This window comes from Choloepus didactylus, chromosome 2 (genome assembly GCF_015220235.1).
Source record: "Choloepus didactylus isolate mChoDid1 chromosome 2, mChoDid1.pri, whole genome shotgun sequence".
NCBI lineage: Eukaryota > Metazoa > Chordata > Mammalia > Pilosa > Megalonychidae > Choloepus > Choloepus didactylus.
The window spans coordinates 108,521,686-108,542,592 of record NC_051308.1 but is presented as its reverse complement, the minus strand read 5'-3'; the positions used below and the strand labels follow the sequence as shown (position 1 = coordinate 108,542,592).

Below are 20,907 nucleotides of genomic sequence, written 5' to 3'. Positions count from 1 at the left end.
ATGACAGGCTAGAGGCCTTGGTGCACCTGGTGAGCAGCAGAACTCACCAGGCACCTAGAGAAGGGACACTAAATGTACATTTTTAAACAGGCCTTGCCCCCGTGATGGCACTCACCTCACTGAGGGAAGGAAAGCGTTCTGTCCCAGAGTCCAAGCCACTGTCTCCCTCCTGGGAATCGAGAGAGAGGCGGCCTGAGAAGAAAACAGTTTCTATAGTAAGGAAGGCGCAGTGGCCTGGGGGAAACCTTTATTCTGGGAACCTGTGCACAGGGGAGGAAAGGGAAGCTGTCCTCTACCTTTTGTTCACCTGTTTCCCTCTCATCTCACGACTCCCTGACTCAGACGCTCTCCTGCGCAAACCTATCCTCTACTCACCCTATCTGGGTTTCACCTACCTCTACACCTCTGCATAGGCCCTGTTGTCTCCTCTACTGAGACACTATAGCTCTTTCTCACAACCCGTCTTACCCCTCAGCTCATTCCCAGTCCTCTTCTGGTTTCCATCCATTTCTTCTTGCAACAAGTACTTGTTGAGCTCCTCGGTGCCAGGTGCTGTTAGGCAAACTGTTCTCTGGACCATAATCACCCCGGTATCTCCCTGGCACTTATCCACCTAGTGCTACTGGTTATACACTAATGTCTGCTGTATAAGCTGTATCCTATTTCCCTAAGCATTTGCACTGCTTTCTGCCATTATTCTATTTCCCAGAAGGCAGGTACTATATTTTTTCTCCTTGAATCTGACCCGTGGGGAGGGAAGAGGATAGTATATAAAAAACCTGGACTGGAGATAGGACAGAGGGGAAAAAAAAGGATGATGGAAGAGACTTACCTTCTGATGATCTCTGGCTGGTGTCACCATATAGTGGAAATATGTCCTAAAAAAGAAAGTCCCAGAGGGTGGGCAAATTCTGTAAACTTCCCCCTACTGTTTCTTTCCTCCAACCAGAGCTTTATTTGCTTACAAATAATAATTATAAGAATTATAATAATTCTGCTTCATATGTTATGCCCAGCAAGAACAAAAACTGCTTCATTTGTGCAGTGTGAGGAGGATGGTGGTCCCTGGTGGAAACAGAGCTTTACCATAAGTAAAATTCTAAAATCTCACTGTAGTTATCACCCTGGAGCTTAAAACATCTATGGCCTTAGTCAGTTAGACTCAACAAGCTTCCCAACTATCAGGAAGTACAAAAACCTCAAGCAGGTGACCGAGGGAAGGTCTAGCTCAAGATGTCTTTGAAGAGGACTGCTAAGTGTTGGCCTGGCACTGAGTGGAGGACATTATGTTGATAGACCTTTACTGTTTATAAAATACTTTTCCATATCTCATTTAGTCTTTAACCTGAGTTAGGTATACTACCCCCCATGTTTCAAATGAACAAACAGAAGCTCTGAGATATTAACTTGCCCAAGCTACACAGCTAGTAAAGTATAAAACCACGCTTTGAACTCAGATCTCCAGATGCCAAGTGTAGCATTTCAGACTCACCACCTCACAGTGCACATGTGCATACTGACATTGGCAGCGGCAGCAGCAGCGGCAAACAGGTACTGGCTCTCATGCTAACGGTAGGATTTAATTCTCACAATAACCTTATTGTGACATTATTGGGATCTCCATTTTATAAACGAGGAAACTGAGGCTCTCAAGAATTAAATAACTTGCCAAAGATCTTAAAGCTGGTGAGTACTAGAAGTTGGGCTTTGAATCCAGGCAGTCTAAATATAGAACCCAAGCCTTTAATTATGTGTTACTGGGATGTCCTTCAGAAAATAAAACAGTTTAAATTCGATTAGCCTGGGTCCCTCAAGCTTTCCTGATCCTATATTCTAAAAAGGTAGATAATCGCCACATGATTTCTATTGGCTTTGGCAAATATTATTCTTGGAGACTTTAAAGTTTCTGGAGAGTTGCTTCTTTTTTACCCAAAGAATTAAGGCCCAAGGGAGGTAAGTAGAACACTAATAGTAAAGTCCCTGATTAGAATACAGATATCTCCGCTCCAGGATTTTCCATAAAGCATGTTAGCCAATGATGTAGAGCCTTCTTAACTGACTGAGGCTCCTTTATTTAGGCTAATTTTAGTAAGTACTTGTGTTTCTTTGAGAAGACCATTACCTGAGGGATGGGTGGTAGAAAAAACAACCAGATGAATACTGTCTAAAACCAGCCCTGGAATATACATCAGCTATATCCACAAGTGAATGGATAATCAGGAGATTAAAGCAGGCATTCTGATTTATTTCATATTTCTTTCTTTCTATTGCAACTGTAAGCTCTTAGAGGGCAAGTAAAAAACAGGCTTTTTCTTTATATGGTATCCCAAGTGTCAGGACAGTGCCCAGTCTCTCTGGTGCTAAATAAAGAACTGCTGACCTTTGTTTCTCTGTAAAATACAACACACTCACTAGCTTAGGCTGTGGGTCCTGGCCTAAGTACTCACTTTCTCCCTAATTCTACCCCCAGTTCAAATGCATGGTGCCCTCCCTAGAGCTGTGCCTACCATCACTCACCACTAAGCCACCAGTCTCCTGCTGGATCTTCAGCTGTAACTGAGAGACTCGCCGCCGGGCACCTTCGATCTGCTCTTCCAGCAGGCTGGCAGGGTTCCGGCTATACACATCACAGATACGCTGGGGAGGGGTGAAGAGGAGAGGGTGGAGGGGAAAAGGCAGACGGGGTGGTTAGTAGAGAACGGATGACTCACCAGTGGGGAGAATAAGGCAGTTACCCCAAAACAAAGAGGAGAAAGACGAGATCTCTGCTTTCTAGCAGATGCCCACTGTTTCACCATCATTTAGGATCGGAAAAAGGTAAAAATGACGAGAAACAGAACACACGAGGCAAGAAACAGAACACACGAGGCAAGCGAAGAAGGAAGACAAAACACAAAGGCCTGATGAAATCTCATCCGTAAGTCAAGGTCCAGCTTAGGTTCCATATCCTAAATGAGGCCTTGATGATTACTCAAGTGTGAAATACGTAAGTGACTCCCCAGGCCAGTACACAAAAGGGTGTTAAAGAGGAAACTTACAGACAATGAGAATCATAGGAAATGAGAGGAAGAAGCACTGATGAGCGGAGTCAATATTCCTCCCCCACAGCCTCATGGTTATTAGGAAGCTCCTCAAGGGCAGGGACCACTCTAATCCACCCGTAGTACTCCTCCCAGCATGAAGCAGAGCTTATTTAGCATAGTGGTTTAGAGCTTGGGTTTAGCAGACAGGGAGACCTGGCTTTGAATTCTGACACCCTCACTTACTAGCCGTGTAGACTTGGGCAAGCTTCACTATGTCCTCATTAATAAAATGGAGATGACAATACCTGCCTCATGGGACAGTTGTAAGATCTGAATGAGATTATGTATGGAAAGTGCTTAGTACAGTGTCTGGTGCATAGTTATGACTTTGAACACATGGCAGCTATTATTATTTTACTATGAAAGGAAATGCTCAATAAATCATGCTGATGAAATAATTAAATTAAGACCTTGGGTTCACATATTATCTAAGCTCATCTGGGGCCTCACTGCTGACAACTTTTTTACAAATTCCTTACACCTATATGTTTCATTTTCTCCATGCCTACCAAGCCGCCAACTCTTCCCTCAGTCTCAGCAGATAATATCATCATCTGGTAAGAACTTCCTCAACTTCACTCCACTTCAAAACATCTTCAGTCATTCTCCTTTCCTGCCTCAGAAGAGAAACTGTGTCTTAAATTAGTCTCAGGGTCAACCCATCCAAGTGCCCTGAGGCACTGCTCACATATTTTAAACTGTCCTTTTGCCAAGAGCTCCTTCCTTTGCTCCTTTTCCTGTCTTAAAAAATAAAAACAAACAATGAAAACCTTTTCATCAACTGCTCATTCTCCAATTCCTACCCAATTCTCTCCTTCCTTTCACAGTCACACGTTTCAAAATAGAAGTCTACACTCAAGAGCTCCAAAGTTCTTTGCCTTCCAGTCACTCCTTAACATAGTGACAATCTGGCTTCCTCTCCCCATTACCCCACTAAAGTTACTTGGCCAAAGAATAAAATGACCTCATTGCCAAACCCAACGGTTTCTTCTTAGTCCTCATCTTACCTGACCGCTTTTAAGGCCTGTCCAGCCTCCCTTAAGACGCTCTCCTCCCTTCACTTCCTAACTCCATACTCCCTGCCTCCTCTTCCTTGTCCTACCCCCTTAAATCTAGTTAAGTCTTCAGTTCCACAGACATTTCCTGAGAGCTAATATATGACAGGCACTGTGCTAGGTGTGGGAGAATATACAAATGTAGAGATAAGAAGCATGGTCCTTGCCTTTAAGGAACTTAGTCCAACAGCTGAGAAGGACAAGTAAACAATTAGAATACAAACATAACAGCAAGTGTTGAGATGTTAGAGGTTGAGGCAATATGCTATAGAAGCACTTAAGTTCCAAAATTCCATCCTCAGCACTCTGCTCTTCTCTCTGCATGAGAGCCCTGGATAGTCTCATACAGTCCCCAGTACCAACTACAAACTATATACTCAGAATACTGGAATCTCTGTTCCAACTCCTCCCTTTCTCCTGAGCTTCAACCCTGTTACGTCCATCTGCCTGGTGGATGGTCTTTATCTGAATGTCCCCTGAACTCTGCTCCTCTCCTCTATCTCCATCTTGCTCCATCAATGGCACCAGCATCTACCTAGACACCCAAAGTCGGGGCTAACTTTTACTCTTTCTTCTCTCTTACCTCTCCTTCCAGTTAAATTCCACTGATTCAATCTCTGAGATGTTTCCCATTGCTCTCCCCTCCTTTCTGCTTTTACTCCTCTGTTTGTGTTAAATCTGTCATCATCTGTTGTCTACATTATTGCAACAGCCTCCTACATAGGTTTCCCTACATCAATACACTTAACACACTTCTCAAAGATGGCTTTGAAAATATGATCCCTCCCCTACTCAAAATCCTTTGATCAATTCCCACTGCCGCCTTCAGTATAAACTCCAAGCTCATCATGGTATTTAAGGGCTAAAGTACTTTCCAAACCTACTGACAACTTTCAACATTCTAGTCACAATAGACTGAACTCAACTCAAGCATCACCTCATGAAGCCTCCTCTGACTATCATCAACCCACGCGTAATTATTCCTTCCTGTGGACTTCCTCAGCACTTTTAAAAAAACATTAAAAAATTGATATTTAAATATAATGCGTAAGTACAATTAAGTGGTTTTTGGTATACTCGCAATGTTGTGCAACCATTCCCACTATCTAATTCCAGAACATTTCCATTACCCCAACAAGAAACCCCATACTTGCTAACAGTTACTCCCAATTACCCCCTTTCCCGATGCCCTGGCAACCACTAATCTGTTTTCTGTCTCCATGGATCAACAGCCTATGCAAAGTCCAGAATACGACTTCTCATATAAAAGGACTCAGAAAATAAGTGACCTTTTGGGTCAGGCTTCTTTCACTTTGCATGATGTTTTCAAGGTTCATCCATGTTGTAGTATGTATTCATACTTCATTCCTTTTTATGGCCAAACAGTATTCCATCGAATGGATATTCCTACAACATTTTGTTTATCCATTCACCAGCTGTAGGCATTTGAGTTGTTTCCACTTCTTGACTATTAGGAAAAATGCTGCTATGAACGTTTGTGTATAAGTTTTTGTGTGAACATATGGCTTTCAATCCTCCTGGATATATATCTATGAGTGGAACTGCTTGGTCATATGGTAACTTTATGTTTAACATTTTGAGGAACTGCCACACTGTTTTCCACACTGGCTGCACTATTCCCACTAGCAATGTCTGAGGGTCCAATTTCTCTGCCTCCTTACCAACACATGCTGTTTTCCATTATTTCGATTACAGCTATCCTAGTGGATGTGAAGTGGTATCTCATTGTGGTTTTGATTTGCCTTCCCTAAAGGCTAATGATGTTGAACATCTTTTCATGTGGTTATTGATCATTTGTATATTTTCTTTAGAGAATTGTCTCTTCAAGTCCTTTATCTATTTTTTAATTGGATTACTGTCTTTTTATTGTAGAGTTGTAAGAATCTTTTATATATTCTGGATACTGAATCTTCATCAGATACATGATTCGCAAATATTTTCTCTCATTCTGTGGACTGTCTTTTTATTTTCTTGATAGTGTCTTTTGATACACAAAAGTTTTCAGTTTTGATGAAATCCAGTTTATCCATTTTTTCTTTGGTTGATCGTGTTTTTAATGTCTGAATAAATGTTTACCTAATCAAAGATCATGAAGATTTACACCTGTGATTTCTTCTAAGAGTTTTAGCTCTAATTTTCTTTCAATCTTTGATCCATTTCAAGTTAATACTTCTATGTTGTGTGAGGTAGGGGTCCCAATTCTTTCTTTTGCATGTGGATATCCAATGGTTCCAGTACTATTTGTTGAGAAGACTATTCCTTTTCCATTGAATTGTCTGGACAACTTATTTTGAAAATCAACTGACCTTAGATATATGGGTTAATTCTTGGACTCTCAATTCTATTTCCTCAATCTATAAATCTATCCTTATGCCAGTACCACACTGTCTTGATTATTCTATGATATTTTGTCAGTATTTAAGTATCAGCCTACGGGATTACAAACTCCTTAAAGGAAAGATTCACCTCTCATTTATCTCTGTAAACACTCCACTCCTGCTCCTAACATCCCATACCCAACACATGGCACAGTACCTAGCACACAGCAGGAACTCACTGTTTGTTAAATAAACGCATGTATTTTCACATCTTCTGCTCTTGATTTATGCTGTCCATTCAACTAGTATTCCCTTCTTTATTTCTTTTGCCTACTGAAGTCCCACTCTTCAAGGCCCAGCTAAAACAGTACTTCCTCTGTGAAGCCTTTCCCCACATTTCCCATTATTAATTGTTCTCTTCTTCATTCTCTTACCGCAAGCTCTTTGTTCCTTCCACTCTCCCGGCTACTATAATATCAACTTTCCCCCATTAGATTTTAAACATGTTGAGGGCAAGAACCATCCAATCTTTTTCATCTCTGTACACCACAGGAACTAAAACAATGCTTTACATACAGTGGATACTTTGAGTAATTTGCTTAATTGAAATGAAGGGGTGAGAAGATAGCTGCAAATCATCACTATAAAAGGAATCTGGTTATCCCATACCAGACAAGGCAATCAGCTTATTATTCCCCGAGCACATCATTCCCTATGCCTGAAAATCTCTTCATCCCTCCGCCAATAGCACCCCCACTTCTATCAGCTGGGCTCAGCAATCATTTACCTATCCCTACCATCCCTTTCCTCTTAGCACTTTCCTTCCTTGGAAACTTCCAAGATAATTCTGACTCACTCTGCCTTTCCTTGGTTCTGATGTTTCCTCATTTTATCCTACCTGTCTCTTAGCACTTGTTTGTATCTTGCCTATGTTGTTACTATCCTACTCTATTACCCAGAAGTTCTATTACTCCAATAGCTCTACTGGACAAAATCTGCTTTAACACACTCTATTGGCCTATGACAATTCTAGTGCTCCTAGAATTTTATTTTTTAAGCGTATACTGTGATAGAATATGGCTGTAAATTAAGTCATACATATTGGCAGATTGCTCTGATAAGGTATTGTTAACATTGTTATTATCTCATTAAGGCAAAGGCCAGTCTATCCGCAGCAGTGACCTTACCTGTAACTCTTTCTCCTCCTGCCTCAGCATATTCCTAAGGATCTGGGTGGCATGTTTTTGAACCTCAGGATCCTAGGAATGGAAAATATGACAGTAGTCAGAGTTGGGGGACCAGCTCAATAGCTTAATTCTTTCCTACCTGCTGTTTCTTGGGCTAGGAAAGTTATGAGAGTAGAGCCTGGGTCATAAATATATTTTGTATAACACTCAGTACCTCACTGGAATTCAGTAAACATAAAATCTTATTTTGATTTTACTCCTGAACTTCCTAGGACCCTTGGATGTAATCATTTTTGGTATCAAATTGCTCCCCAAAGCCCAACTTATTTTGTCTCCCAGGACTTCCTGGCTCAGGTTCCTTTCCAACTGGAAAACCCTGTTCCTCACACCTATCTGCATCTTGTCCTCTTTTAAACTCCTCACATGGGCTTTCCCTCAGTCCTACAGTTCTCTCTTTACTGGTTTTTGTCGTCTTCTGACTCTCTCCCCCTACCCACCTGGGCTCACTACGTCTCTCTTCCCAGCAGCCTTTTTTCTCTAGGAAGCCTTTCTTCTACTCCTTGACTCAATTCTACATCCTTGTAACAATGACTGGCAATTGTCTTTAACAGATGTCTTCTGTCCCTACCTAGAGGTGTCCCCCGTGAGGGGAAGCACTCCCTCAGTGTGTAGGGTCAGCTACACACTGAGGAAACACACTGCACGCTGCTGTCTGATAAAACTGCAAATGCATTTACACAGCAGGAGGACATTAAGGCATGGGACCACCCCTTTAAATGCAGTCCTCATATTTTATTCAGCTCTTTATGGTCTTTCATACATCTCTTTGGTTTATCTCTGCCCACCTGTTCAATAACCCGTTCTCCTCCACCATAGGGAGCTCTTCAAAGGGATGGCAGAGTGACAATGGGGAGCCAGAAGGGCCATTACCTGCAGAGGTCTGGGTCCTGTGATGCGTTGTGGAGGTGGTAGAGGTGGAGGAGGAGGTGGTGGTGGTATCACAGGGGTGACTTGGGGAGCTCCTGCTGGGGCTAGATCCTGCTGGAGCCCAGAGACACCGACAGACGAGGGTGAAGAGCCCAGGAGGGTCAGTGCAACATAGGCACCAGCTGGAGGAAAACAGACAGAGAGGCTTGTAGAGCAGACATTCAAACTACAAAGGAGGGGGTTCACAATTCATGAAGTTCAAAATTCTGTAGATTTAATTCTCTTCACCTTTAATGCCTCATCCATTCTCTAACTCCTGCCCTTCTACCTTGCATCTACTCAATTATTGCTTCTTTCCCCTTCTTCATGCAGAAACTTCAACCAAAATTCCACTCACAAATATCTGCAAACATACCCCATGGGCCACCTGATCAGTCCCTTGCTTCCTCCTTTATCTCATTAAATTAATAGCCATTGTAACACCTCTAGCATTGCTGTCTTGCCTGGCACACAGCAGGCACTCAAATTCTAACCCTCCACCCTCCCCAAACTTCCCACACCCTTTAGTTCTTTCCTCAACATTTGCTGTTTCTATTTGATTACCTGCACAGACTCAATTGCTGGGTCTTCCAGGCTGCAAATAAAGAATATTTTTGCTTTCTCCCCCCAAATAGGAAACAAGTAGGCAAGAATGTCTGTGACTGGGAGAGAGGAGCAAACTGTATTTGAGTGAGACCTGGTCTTGGTAGGCTATGGCCCAAACAGGAGCGGCAAAGACAGGTGCAGGTAAAATCAAAGACATCTGATAAGACATTAATAGTGTCCTCACTTGAGATGTGAATAGGGAACTGTGGCAGCCTAAGTGGACTGCTCCATATCAAGATTAAAGATGTAATGTCCACTCTCTCACACAGCTGAAAAGGAAGCCTCCTGGATCAACAAGCCTGCTCTTTCCTCCCTCCTTCCTCTTGGCCCATCTGCTCCCTTACTTGCTTTAGTTGTCAGCTATCTCCAACTCACATTTGATAAGCTTCACCACCTCCAGGTGTGAGCTATTGGTCACCATGGTGCCGTTCACCTGTTGGAGGGACAAAGGATATTGAGTAGTGGTGGTGGAAACCCAGAGGATCCTTCTATGAGTTCAAAATGCCTCCTCTTTAGGACGCCATCCTCCAATGGTCCTTAGCTGCTTCTGGTCACTTGTTTATGCAAATTCACATTATGAATTTGTTCCTGTTCACATCTGCTAAGTGTTCTGCCTCTCCAACTAGCCTTTAAGTTTCCGGGGGTGAAACTGTTCATTTGTTTATTCATTTGTTTATTTTTGGCATATGCTTTTCCAACCACTAGCTTTGTGTATGTCAACTGAGCCAGTCTGTTTCCTCCTTACCAGAGGACTAAGGATTCTCTTCATCTAAGAACTCCTTTACACTTCTAGGACTCCACTTTACAGAAGAATGCACTGAAGGAACAGGGCAGATTATAGTGTTTTAGAACAGGCAAGGACCTTAGGTCAGCCTTGTATGGGGGACAGAATATCAACCTGAGAATCCGAAGGCTTGGGTCCTTCACTAGTCACAACCCCTCTCCCTTAATCTTATTTTTGTCAGCTGTGAAATGAGGATAACAAAACCTGTTCTAGAAGGTTGGTTACTTTACAGGCAAGAAGGGCCTAGAGTATGACATCCTGCCATCTTAATTCCCACTTTCTCTCACAATGCACCATTATCACTCTCTGCTGCCACGCCCTAACTCGGTGGCTGACTGGCAGCTGATATCAAAAACGGAAGGATGCAGGACAGGCCAAGGAAAGAAGTGACTCTGCATACACTGCCTCCTCTCCCGGGTGTGGGAAGGGATTCACTCACTTTGATGATCCGGTCACCCTCTTTCACACCGGCTTTCATGGCTGCACCTCCTGTAAGGAGAAGGCCTGGTCAGCAGAGCCCAACAACCTCTCCCAGATGTCACTGAATCTACATTAAAGTCCCTGTCAGATCATCTCCCGCCGAAACTTTACCTTAACTCTGTGTTACGTTAGGTACCCCAAATGCTGGGTGTCCATCCTATTCTGCTCCAGTAACAGCTGCTTTTAAGCAGAGTGGACTTGATAAGGTCACAGCTCTTGCTTTCCTCCACCGAGCTCAGATGCCAGGCTTCTGATAAGGCCAAGGCAGACGGGAGGAGGGCAACGCTCCAAGAAGCGCATGTGCATACATATGCATGCTTTATTTCAAAGTGCCTGGATACGTTTTAAGGCCAAATTAGAATTTTTTTCTTATTATCCAGTGGGAAGAATGAGTTTACTGTATTAAATATAATTGTTAAAAATAATAATGATTATTAAGAGGACCACAGAGAAAATGATTAAAACAAGAATTTTCAAACTGGTAGTTCTGAAGTCCCAAGACGTTCATAAAGATGTTTTGGGGAGGTTCACATAATTTAAAGATGATAATAGTAACTGTTTTAATTTCTGTTAAAACATATTTTTGAAAACTATTTAGATTTTCTTCCTTTAAAATGGACCAGAATAACAGCTTCTGACTGTGACTGATTGTGAGGAAGGAGCTCAGAAGAATGTACTTATGACATTTTCTGGTTATCACTTAATTGGAGACTGTGGCGGTTTGACCACTATATTGCTTTAAATGACTTATAATCCTGGTTTAATTTATATCCAGGAAGCATAAGAAACACTAAAGCTGAAACAAGTTAATGAGAAACATGAAAAGTTATATAATTTTTGTAAATCTGTCCCAAGATGATCATCAAATCTGTAAGTTATATTCATCTGATCAAAACAAAAACTCCCGCAAAGCATACCTAGATGTTTCTAGTTTAAAAAAGAGAAAATACAGTAATGATTATATTCCAATTTGGCTTTTCGACACTGGAAATCAAGCATATCCTCTAAAGTGTATTATTTGTGGCAAAGTACTTGCAAATAGCTTAAACCTCTCTCTTACATTGTCATTTAGAGACTAAAGGTGAACACTATATAAATCAGTCAATTTCTTAAAGTGCAAAATGCAAGCATTTCAAGTATGAGGTTGCAAAAGTGATTTCTGGTCTATTTTTAAGTTAAATTCCAATTTGCATTTTAATTCACATTTAGTTCTATAATATACAAAATACTGTTAATTTAAAACTTATTTGTCAAAAATTATGCTTTTTTCTTAAAAAATTAAAGCTATACAGTATTCATCACTTAAATGTGAAAAAGAGTCTATATAGATTGCTACTAATAAAATTTTAAATAAATTTTATATCCTGGATATATATTAAACATACATAGATCTAATTTTTAAAAATGTTTATCATTCTCTATCATTATACCAGACAAAATGACAGAAAGATTTTTAAAAATTTCTTAGGGGGTTCTCTGGATATTCCAAAGATCGTGAAAGGGTTCTATGAGTCCCAAAGGCCCAGGAAAGGACTGGGTTAAAGGAACCAGGCTTGCTGGGAGCCCAGCAAAGAGAAAGAAGAGGAGCTGGAGACTACCGTGACTTCTGAGTCCCTGAAAAGTTGAAAGACTGGTGGCTCTTCTTTCTGTTTCCAATGAAAACAGAAGTGGTTACAGAAAGAAGTTTAGGAAGCAGCAACCTGCCATAACATCTCTCTTTCTAGATCTTTAAGGGAGAAGTACTCCCTTAATTATTCATTAGCTTGGTAGAACAAAGAGCCACCTTTCCTAAATGTATGAGACCCATGAGGTGACTTTTAGTAACTTGGTGATTAAAATAAACTCTTCAGAGCAAAGGGACGAGAGCAGAAATTCTCAAACTTCAGGCATGAGAATCACTGGGGTATTTGTTAAATAGCATATTCCCTGGCCCCCTTGCCGGAAACTGATTCAGTATCTCTGGGGTTGGGCCTAGGAATGAGGATTTCAAAATCAACTGGGGCCTAGGTGATTTTAAAGTAAGTAAAACACAGACTGCACTATGAGAAACAGTGAATTAGAGAAACCTACTCTCTGGAAAAGACAATAACCACTGCTTTGTTACCCTTTTTTTTTTCTCCCTTGCAATTTCAATGCCAATCCAAATGAAGTCTCTGCCTCTCTCCTCCCCCAAACACACCCACACACTTTCCAAAACTCATATTTTACTGCAAGTCATCCTTTTGCTCTTTCCTGTCTAGGTCTGAGTTTGCTCAGGCCTAAGAGGAGGAAATAAATAGTGAAGGAGAGCTGAACCCACATTTCACTGGAGGGGATCCCACATGCTCCGTATCAAACAAACTGCAGAGGCAAAGGACACACTATTAGCACTACTACTAACCACTTCTTGCCCTAGTTCAGGAACCTCGAGAGAACAAGGCAGGAAAAAGGAGTAAAAGTTAAAAGTATCTTTTCAGAGCCCCACCCCAGGATATGAAAAAATATATCCTGGGGTAGATAAAATAGTTAACTCCCAAACATAAAAAGCCATAATTATTTATATTCTTGTATGATCCACATACCTCATTTTGAACATAAATTTGAAATTCTTTTTTTTGCTTTTCCCATAAACATACCCCAAATTTTCTCCAAAATTACTTCAATTAAATTTTCCCTTCCTATTTTGTGCTATACTTAGTGTGAAATGGCAGCCTACTCCCTATTCCTTTCCTTGGGTTCTTCTACAATCCAACCTTATGATGCTCCAAGTCACCAGGCCCAGTCCCATTTGCTACACTGCAGTTCATTCCTTAGAAATATCTGTTTCATACGCTAACTGTCCCTCTGCCCCCATCTCCTTCTGACTGTCTTCTTTGGCCTGGGTCACTTAACAACGATTCTATCACTTGGCCTATGACAGCACTCTGAACTTGAAACATGCTGAACTTTAATAATGTCACTTGATTGATTTGCTTGTCATGCCCTCCCACTCTTTACACCCTTCCCACAAAATTCCTGTTTTTTTTCTTCCCATCTTTCAAACCACTCCTGAAATCTTATTTCTTCTAAGAAGGCTTCCCAAACTGATCAGAAGGGAAGGAAATGACTGTGCCCTGAACCACAAACTACCCAAATACAAATTTCCAGATACTATCCCTTCCCAGGTACTGCCCCCCCCCCACACACACCATTTACATTCTGGCAATTTATTATTTAATGTTACATTGTATCTGTAAACAGGTCCTCTAACCATTTGGACAAGTGTGCCTATCTCAAACTGTAAACCCCTGCAGCACAGGCACTGTTTGCACTTAGCAAAGTGATGTGAAGGTAATGGACAAAGGGGCCTTTGAATTCTCCATGGCATTTTTCTCCCAGCACAAGGGGCACCCTCAGAGGGCCTGAGGGCTAGTCTGCTGCTTGTGTACTTCCCAACTGCTAAGACAAGCATGAAATATGATCCCTAGAAATTCTGCCTAGTGGCTTAGCCTGATTCTTCCCCAGAGGTTCCTGGGAACCAGTTCTAGAGTGTTCATTCATGCCCCACCCAGGCCTCCTGGGAAATCTCCTGCAAGTTCTCTAAGGCATGGGGCACTCTCAGATACATGACTGCTTAGTAATAGGAACTGTCCATTCCAGGCAGGAGGGATGCAACACTCACCAGGCCGTACAGATTGCACCAGAACAACACGATCACCACTGACTGTGAAGCCGAAGCCATGCTGATCCTTTTGGATGATGACACAACGTTGAACAAGACCTGGCGAGAGGAGAGAGTGAGAGAAGGTGGCTAGGCAGGCCTTGTCACTGGGAAGTTTAGGGCCTAAAAGCCCAGATCAGCCCAAGAAAACTCCAGCGTGGTTCTTTAGCTAGAAACCCTTTCCAGAACAACCAAAATCCCCTAGATTTATCTTGTCCAAGCAAACTATTGCAATGACTTGCCTCCCTCAGTGATTCACAATATTCTTTAACCTACTTTGTATTCCATGCAAGAAGTTATTCTCCTTGGAGGTGATGAAATGTTTGTTTCTCTTGTCCACGTCTGTCCCTTTTGGTGCATCTGGGTGAGACTGGCTGAAGAAGGGGCAGGGTCAAGCCAGACTACCCTTCTGAAGACTAGTATTATAGATAAGCAGCCCCCCAGGATTGAAGCCCCAGTAAGACCAGAAATTTTATGTCAAATTATGTCCAATGAATGCAGCAGGTGGGATGCCAATGCTGTTGAACCTTTCTGCAGAGCTGTATCACTTACTCAGGGTGACTCAGTGCTGGCCCTGGCCAAATCCAGGGAAAGATAAATGAGAAGAGAAAACTCCCTTTTTCAATAAGTACATACATACCCAGGACTTAAAAAAAAAAAAGAAAAGAAGAAAAAAAGAAAAGCAAATAGGCTTTGACTATGAACTGCCTCCATCCCTGTGGGTATATAATAAACACTGTATGTGTGACTGCATCCTGTAATGGTTGAAGGATGGGCTCCAGAGTTAAGGCAGAACTCATCTCAAGTCTTGATTCTGTCTCCTACAAGCTTCTGTACTGGGCGAGTTTCTTTACTCCTACATGACTCAGCTGTCTCATCTGTAAAATAAAGATAACGAAACCTACCTTCTACAGTTGATGTAAGGACTAAAGGAGACAATTTATATAAAATACCTAACACAACGCCTTTATATATGTTCAACATAAAGGCTAAGTTGTTTTACATTTGGGGTATATAGACAGATCTGTCTGTATGTGTCCAGTGCCCCAGGAAGGTTACCTGTGGTCTCAGAGGTGTCGGAGGGTTGGCGGTGGTGGGAAGGAGACTTGCGCTCAGGTGCTGAATCTCCCAGAGAAGACAGGCTACTTAACCTGGAGAAGGCATAAGAAAAGCCCATTGATGAGTTGGGTGGAGAGGGACCAGCCTTGTAGTAAAAGCAGGCTGTCTCAAAAGGGGCTCTGAACCTTGGGTAGTGACAGACTGACCCTCCTACACTGTAACCCGCTCAATCTGCTGGGAGATTAGCCATGGCTACACCACTGGTACCACCTATTTGGAATCCTGGGCTGGCAGGATAAGCATGATCTCTTTAATACCAAGCAGGGCGTGAAGGGAAATAGCTCTTCCTGGAGTCACGAGACAAAGAAACAATAGCAAGAAAGGGATGTGCACACACATACACGCTTGTTGGGTCTTACCAGGCTGCAATGGGGCTGATGGAACAGAACGGAGCAGCAGAGAAAATGAATGCAAGAGAAAAAGACAGGAAAAAAAACCAGACAGCTAGTTAGTTTTAGGTGATGATAAGCAAAGGAAGGGGACACTGGAGGATAAAGACATGATAGGTCAAAAACATACAGAAGCCTGTGTGAACATAGCAGAGGACTGCAGTGGCTGTAACAGAGACAATATCCCCCATTTTAACTTCATCTTTTTGTCCTTCAAACGTCTACCTCTTCAACAGAGTGGTCTCCAGGAGAGTAACTGGGTATAACTTGTCAGGTAACTGGCAACTTGTATACTTTTCTAGAAAGGGGGGCTTCTACAATAGCCTGAGTCTCTAAAAATTCCATTTATATTTTGGGCCCCATGGGAAAGTAGGAATTTGGTCTGTTTAGTAGTAGTATTCCAAGCCCACATTCAGCCCCATTCCCACAGCCAGCCCGGGACAACTTCCTTAGAACTTATTAAAGATCTTAAAACCTCAAGACACCACAGGCCATGGAAGCAGAAGACCGCTTGATCTCCTCTTAGCTAGGTCCCTTATAGTTGCAGAAGAAGCTCAAATCATTCCTGTGTCCTTTTAAAAAAGTGTACAAATCACCAGTTATCTAAATCAATAGTTGCTATGCCTCAGCAAGGTGTCTCATTAATATCTGTAGCAAATGACAATGTAGAAGGCTATTCATGGAAGCACTGTCTGTAATGGCAAAAAGAATGGAAATAATCTAAATGTTCACAATGGGCGACTGGATGAATGACAGTATATCAATATAATGACATAGTATTCAGTCATATAAAATAAAACAGGAAGCCTTTGATACTAAGTTATCTCCATGATATGTTGTGTGAAAGAAGCAAGATACAGAATTATATGAAGAGTAAAAAAGTAAGTAAAGAGGAAGAGGAGAAAATTTTATATATATATATATATATATATATACACACACAGAGATATATATTTGTTTATATATGCATAAGATATCTCAAATATCTTGGGAAAGGTACAAAAGAAACATAACATTGGTTGCCTCCCAGGAGGAAACTAGGTGGCTGGGGGACAGTGATGGGGATGGAGACTTTTCATCATATTGTCTTTTATAACTTTTAAATTTTGAATCATGTGAAGGTAGTATCTATCAAAAAAAAAACAACCAGAAAAATAACTTTTAAATTTAAAAGAGAGGGTCTTCTCCCTCCCCTTACCTTGGCACCTCTCTTACCTGGACAAGTGAGACTGCTTTTTACCAGTTGATCTTTGGGTCAGAGAGAGAAGGACATCAAGGAAGAGAGCATGGGGCCCAGAAGAGAGCGATGCAGGAAAGGAGGAAGAAAGAGAAAGAAAACCAAAACAACACATAAACCAGACAAGACACAGAGATGTTTCGTTCAAAAGAAAAACCACAATAAAGCTAAGAAGGATCCAGAGGTGGTACATGGCCACAATGCAGCAGAGTGATCTTACCAATGCAAATTTGGTCATGTTATTTGCTGCTTTCGGAGCCTCCCACATTGTATGCGGGAGAAAAGCCACCCTGTCTTCAAGCTGTCTAAGCCATTAGCCATAGCATCTGATAGGAATTACTGCCCAGGCATCCCCTGATAAAATGCTCCTCCAAAATCCCCCAGAGCCCCCAGTACTTCCCAGTACCTCTGGGTTCTGTTTGTTTGCTGTAAGGTTGTATGGACAAGGGTGTATGATCTGTGGAGGCAGAGTCCCAGTGCCTGCCACGCAGGAGATGCTCAGACCTATTCTTGGTCCCTGCTCTTTACTGTTCTCCCTTCATCTGCTACAGTTTCGGGCTTCTGCCTTTGCCCTCACTGTTCCTTTCTTCTAGATGTTCTTCCTACTCCAAAAAGGAGGTAAACTTCCAGAAGCTGTAACTTCTGACTTTCTTCAGATTTCCCTATTCCATCATTCTGTGCCCCACCTCCCCATCCAGGATAAAATGCAGCTTAATCCATCATTTAATGAAGGTCCATTATGTTCTAGAATCTAGACCCGTGCTGTCCAATATGACAGCCACCAGCCATAGGTAGCTATTTAAATTTAAATTTTAAATAAAATTAAAAATTCCATTTCTCAGTCACACTAGCCACATTTCAAGCGCATCATAGCCACAAGTGGCCAGTGGCCACTGTAATGGACACTGCAGAATAGAACATTTCGAGCACTGCTGAAAGATCTATTGGACAGAGCTGCTCTAGACACTGCCAGGCTCCAGCGATAAAACAAGTAAGAAACAATCACGCACAGCTAGTGGATGTGGTAAACATACAGAATTTTAATACAATGCTGAGTGGCAACAGTCTCCTGAACAGAGGGGAATCTCCAAATGGGTCTTTGAAAGGTCTTTTATTCCAACTGCTCATCTGCTGTCTTCAGTTGGATCGACAACACCCCATCACTGGGTTACCCAGGCTGGGCTGAACTCAGCCTCTTCATTACCCCGCAAGAAGGCCCATTTTTATTCCGGGACAGTTCAGGCCTCGTTGTTGCTTTATCTTTCTATGTCTATATATTTTTTCCCTCAAACATTTGAACCTGGTGGACATCATGACACTTTACTCCCAAATACTTCAGCATATTGTCCTTAGAACCCAGGAAATTCTCTGATATAACCACAATGCCATCAGCACACCCAGTGAATCTAACTTGGACACAATAATATTATCTAATACACAGTCTATATTCAAATTTCCCCAGTTGGCTCATTAACATTCTTTATAGCTGTCTCCTAACCACCTAAGATTCAGGATCCAATCAAGGATCTCTAACTGCATATACATCATGCCTCTTTTAGATCTATTTAATCCAGAACACTTCCCTCCTTTCCCATCTTGTTGGTCTCTCATGTCATGGATATTTTTGAAGAATCCAGGTCAGTGAGTTGTCTTGTAGAATATCCTACACTCCGGATTTGTCTGGTGATTCCTCATGATTAGATTCAGAATTTTCTTTTTTAAAGAATATTGCATAAATGGTGTTTTATAGCTTGTCCTGTTACTGGCAATGTGAGGTTTGATTACTTACTTAAGGTGGTGTTCCTTAGATTTCTCAAAAGTAAAAATAACTTCTTTCCATTTAAATTAACAAGTAATCTCTGGGGTGATATATATATTTTTTTTTAATCTTCACTTTATTGAGATATATTCATATACCACGCAGTCATACAAAACAAATCGTACTTTCGATTGTTCACAGTACCATTACATAGTTGTACATTCATCACCCAAATCAATCCCTGACACCTTCATTACCACACACACAAGAATAACAAGAATAATAATTAGAGTGAAAAGGAGCAATTGAAGTAAAAAAGAACACTGGGTACCTTTGTCTGTTTGTTTCCTTCCCCTATTTTTCTACTCATCCATCCATAAACTAGACAAAGTGGAGTGTGGTCCTTATGGCTTTCCCAATCCCCTTGTCACCCCTCATAAGCTACATTTTTATACAACTGTCTTCGAGATTCATGGGTTCTGGGTTGTAGTTTGATAGTTTCAGGTATCCACCACCAGCTACCCCAATTCTTTAGAACCTAAAAAGGGTTGTCTAAAGTGTGCGTAAGAGTGTCCACCAGAGTGACCTCTCAGCTCCTTTTGGATTCTCTCTGCCACTGAAGCTTATTTCATTTCCTTTCACATCCCCCTTTTGGTCAAGAAGATGTCCTCCGTCCCACGATGCCAGGTCTACATTCCTCCCCGGGAGTCATATTCCACGTTGCCAGGGAGATTCACTCCCCTGGGTGTCTGATCCCACGTAGGGGGGAGGGCAGTGATATCACCTTTCAATTTGGCTTAGCTAGAGAGACAGGGCCACATCTGAGCAACAAAGAGGCATTCGGGAGGAGGCTCTTAGGCACAACCATAGGGAGGCCTAGCCTCTCCTTTGCAGCAACCGTCTTCCCAAGGGTAAAACCTGTGGTAGAGGGCTCAACCCGTCAAACCACCAGTCCCCTATGTCTGTGGTCATGTTAGCAACCATGGAGGTGGGGTAGGCGAATACCCCTGCATTCTCCACAGGCTCCTCAAGGGGGCACTGCATCTTTTTATTTTTTCCTTGTTTTTTTTTTTTTTTTTTTAACTTTCCCTTCTTTTTTAAATCAACTGTATGAAAAAAAAGTTAAAAAGAAAACAAACATACAATAAAAGAACATTTCAAAGAGACCATAACAAGGGAGTAAGAAAAAGACAACTAACCTAAGATAACTGCTTAACTTCCAACATGTTCCTACTTTACCCCAAGAAAGTTACCTAATATAGCAACATTTCTGTGAACTTGCTCCTACTATATTCATCAGAAATTAACAGACCATAGTCATTCCTGGGCATCCCCAGAACGTTAAATAGCTTATCTGTTCTTCTTGGATTATTGTTCCCCCTTCCTTAATTGCTCTCTATTGCTAGTTCCCCTACATTCTACATTATAAGCCATTTGTTTTACATTTTTCAAAGTTCACATTAGTGGTAGCATATAATATTTCTCTTTTTGTGCCTGGCTTATTTCGCTTAGCATTATGTCTTCAAGGTTCATCCATGTTGTCATATGTTTCACGAGATCGTTCCTTCTTACTGCCACGTAGTATTCCATCGTGTGTATATACCACATTTTATTTATCCACTCATCTGTTGAAGGACATTTGGGTTGTTTCCATCTTTTGGCAATTGTGGATAATGCTGCTATGAACACTGGCGTGCAGATATCTGTTCGTGTCACTGCTTTCCGATCTTCCGGGTATATACCGAGAAGTGCAATCGCTGGATCGAATGGTAACTCTATATCTAGTTTTCTAAGGAACTGCCAGACTGACTTCCAGAGTGGCTGAACCATTATACAGTCCCACCAACAATGAATAAGAGTTCCAATTTCTCCACATCCCCTCCAGCATTTGTAGTTTCCTGTTTGTTTAATGGCAGCCATTCTAACCGGTGTTAGATGGTATCTCATTGTGGTCTTAATTTGCATCTCTCTAATAGCTAGTGAAGCTGAACATTTTTTCATGTGTTTCTTGGCCATTTGTATTTCCTCTTCAGAGAACTGTCTTTTCATATCTTTTGCCCATTTTATAATTGGGCCGACTGTACTATTGTCATTGAGTTGTAGGATTTCTTTATATCTGCAAGATATCAGTCTTTTGTCAGATACATGGTTTCCAAAAATTTTTTCCCATTGAGTTGGCTGCCTCTTTACCTTTTTGAGAAATTCCTTTGAGGTGCAGAAACTT

General features: G+C 41.6%; 1 protein-coding gene across 8 annotated transcripts in view; it reads right to left on the bottom strand.

Moving 5' to 3' along the window:
- ARHGEF11 (Rho guanine nucleotide exchange factor 11) overlaps nt 1-20,907 on the bottom strand; it is a 134,092-nt gene that overhangs the window by 35,677 nt on the left and 77,508 nt on the right. For 5 of the 8 annotated variants that reach the window (XM_037825655.1, XM_037825658.1, XM_037825657.1 and 2 more), the window contains exons 2-10: nt 15,239-15,330; nt 14,141-14,239; nt 10,460-10,509; nt 9,612-9,669; nt 8,595-8,773; nt 7,665-7,736; nt 2,518-2,637; nt 833-878; nt 116-192 (exon numbers count right to left, since the gene is read on the bottom strand). In XM_037825655.1, coding sequence (XP_037681583.1) covers nt 116-192; nt 833-878; nt 2,518-2,637; nt 7,665-7,736; nt 8,595-8,773; nt 9,612-9,669; nt 10,460-10,509; nt 14,141-14,239; nt 15,239-15,330 — 793 coding nt within the window. The remainder of the gene's footprint in view (nt 1-115; nt 193-832; nt 879-2,517; nt 2,638-7,664; nt 7,737-8,594; nt 8,774-9,611; nt 9,670-10,459; nt 10,510-14,140; nt 14,240-15,238; nt 15,331-20,907) is intronic. The other 3 variants (XM_037825660.1, XM_037825661.1, XM_037825662.1) reach the window with 1 other exon arrangement.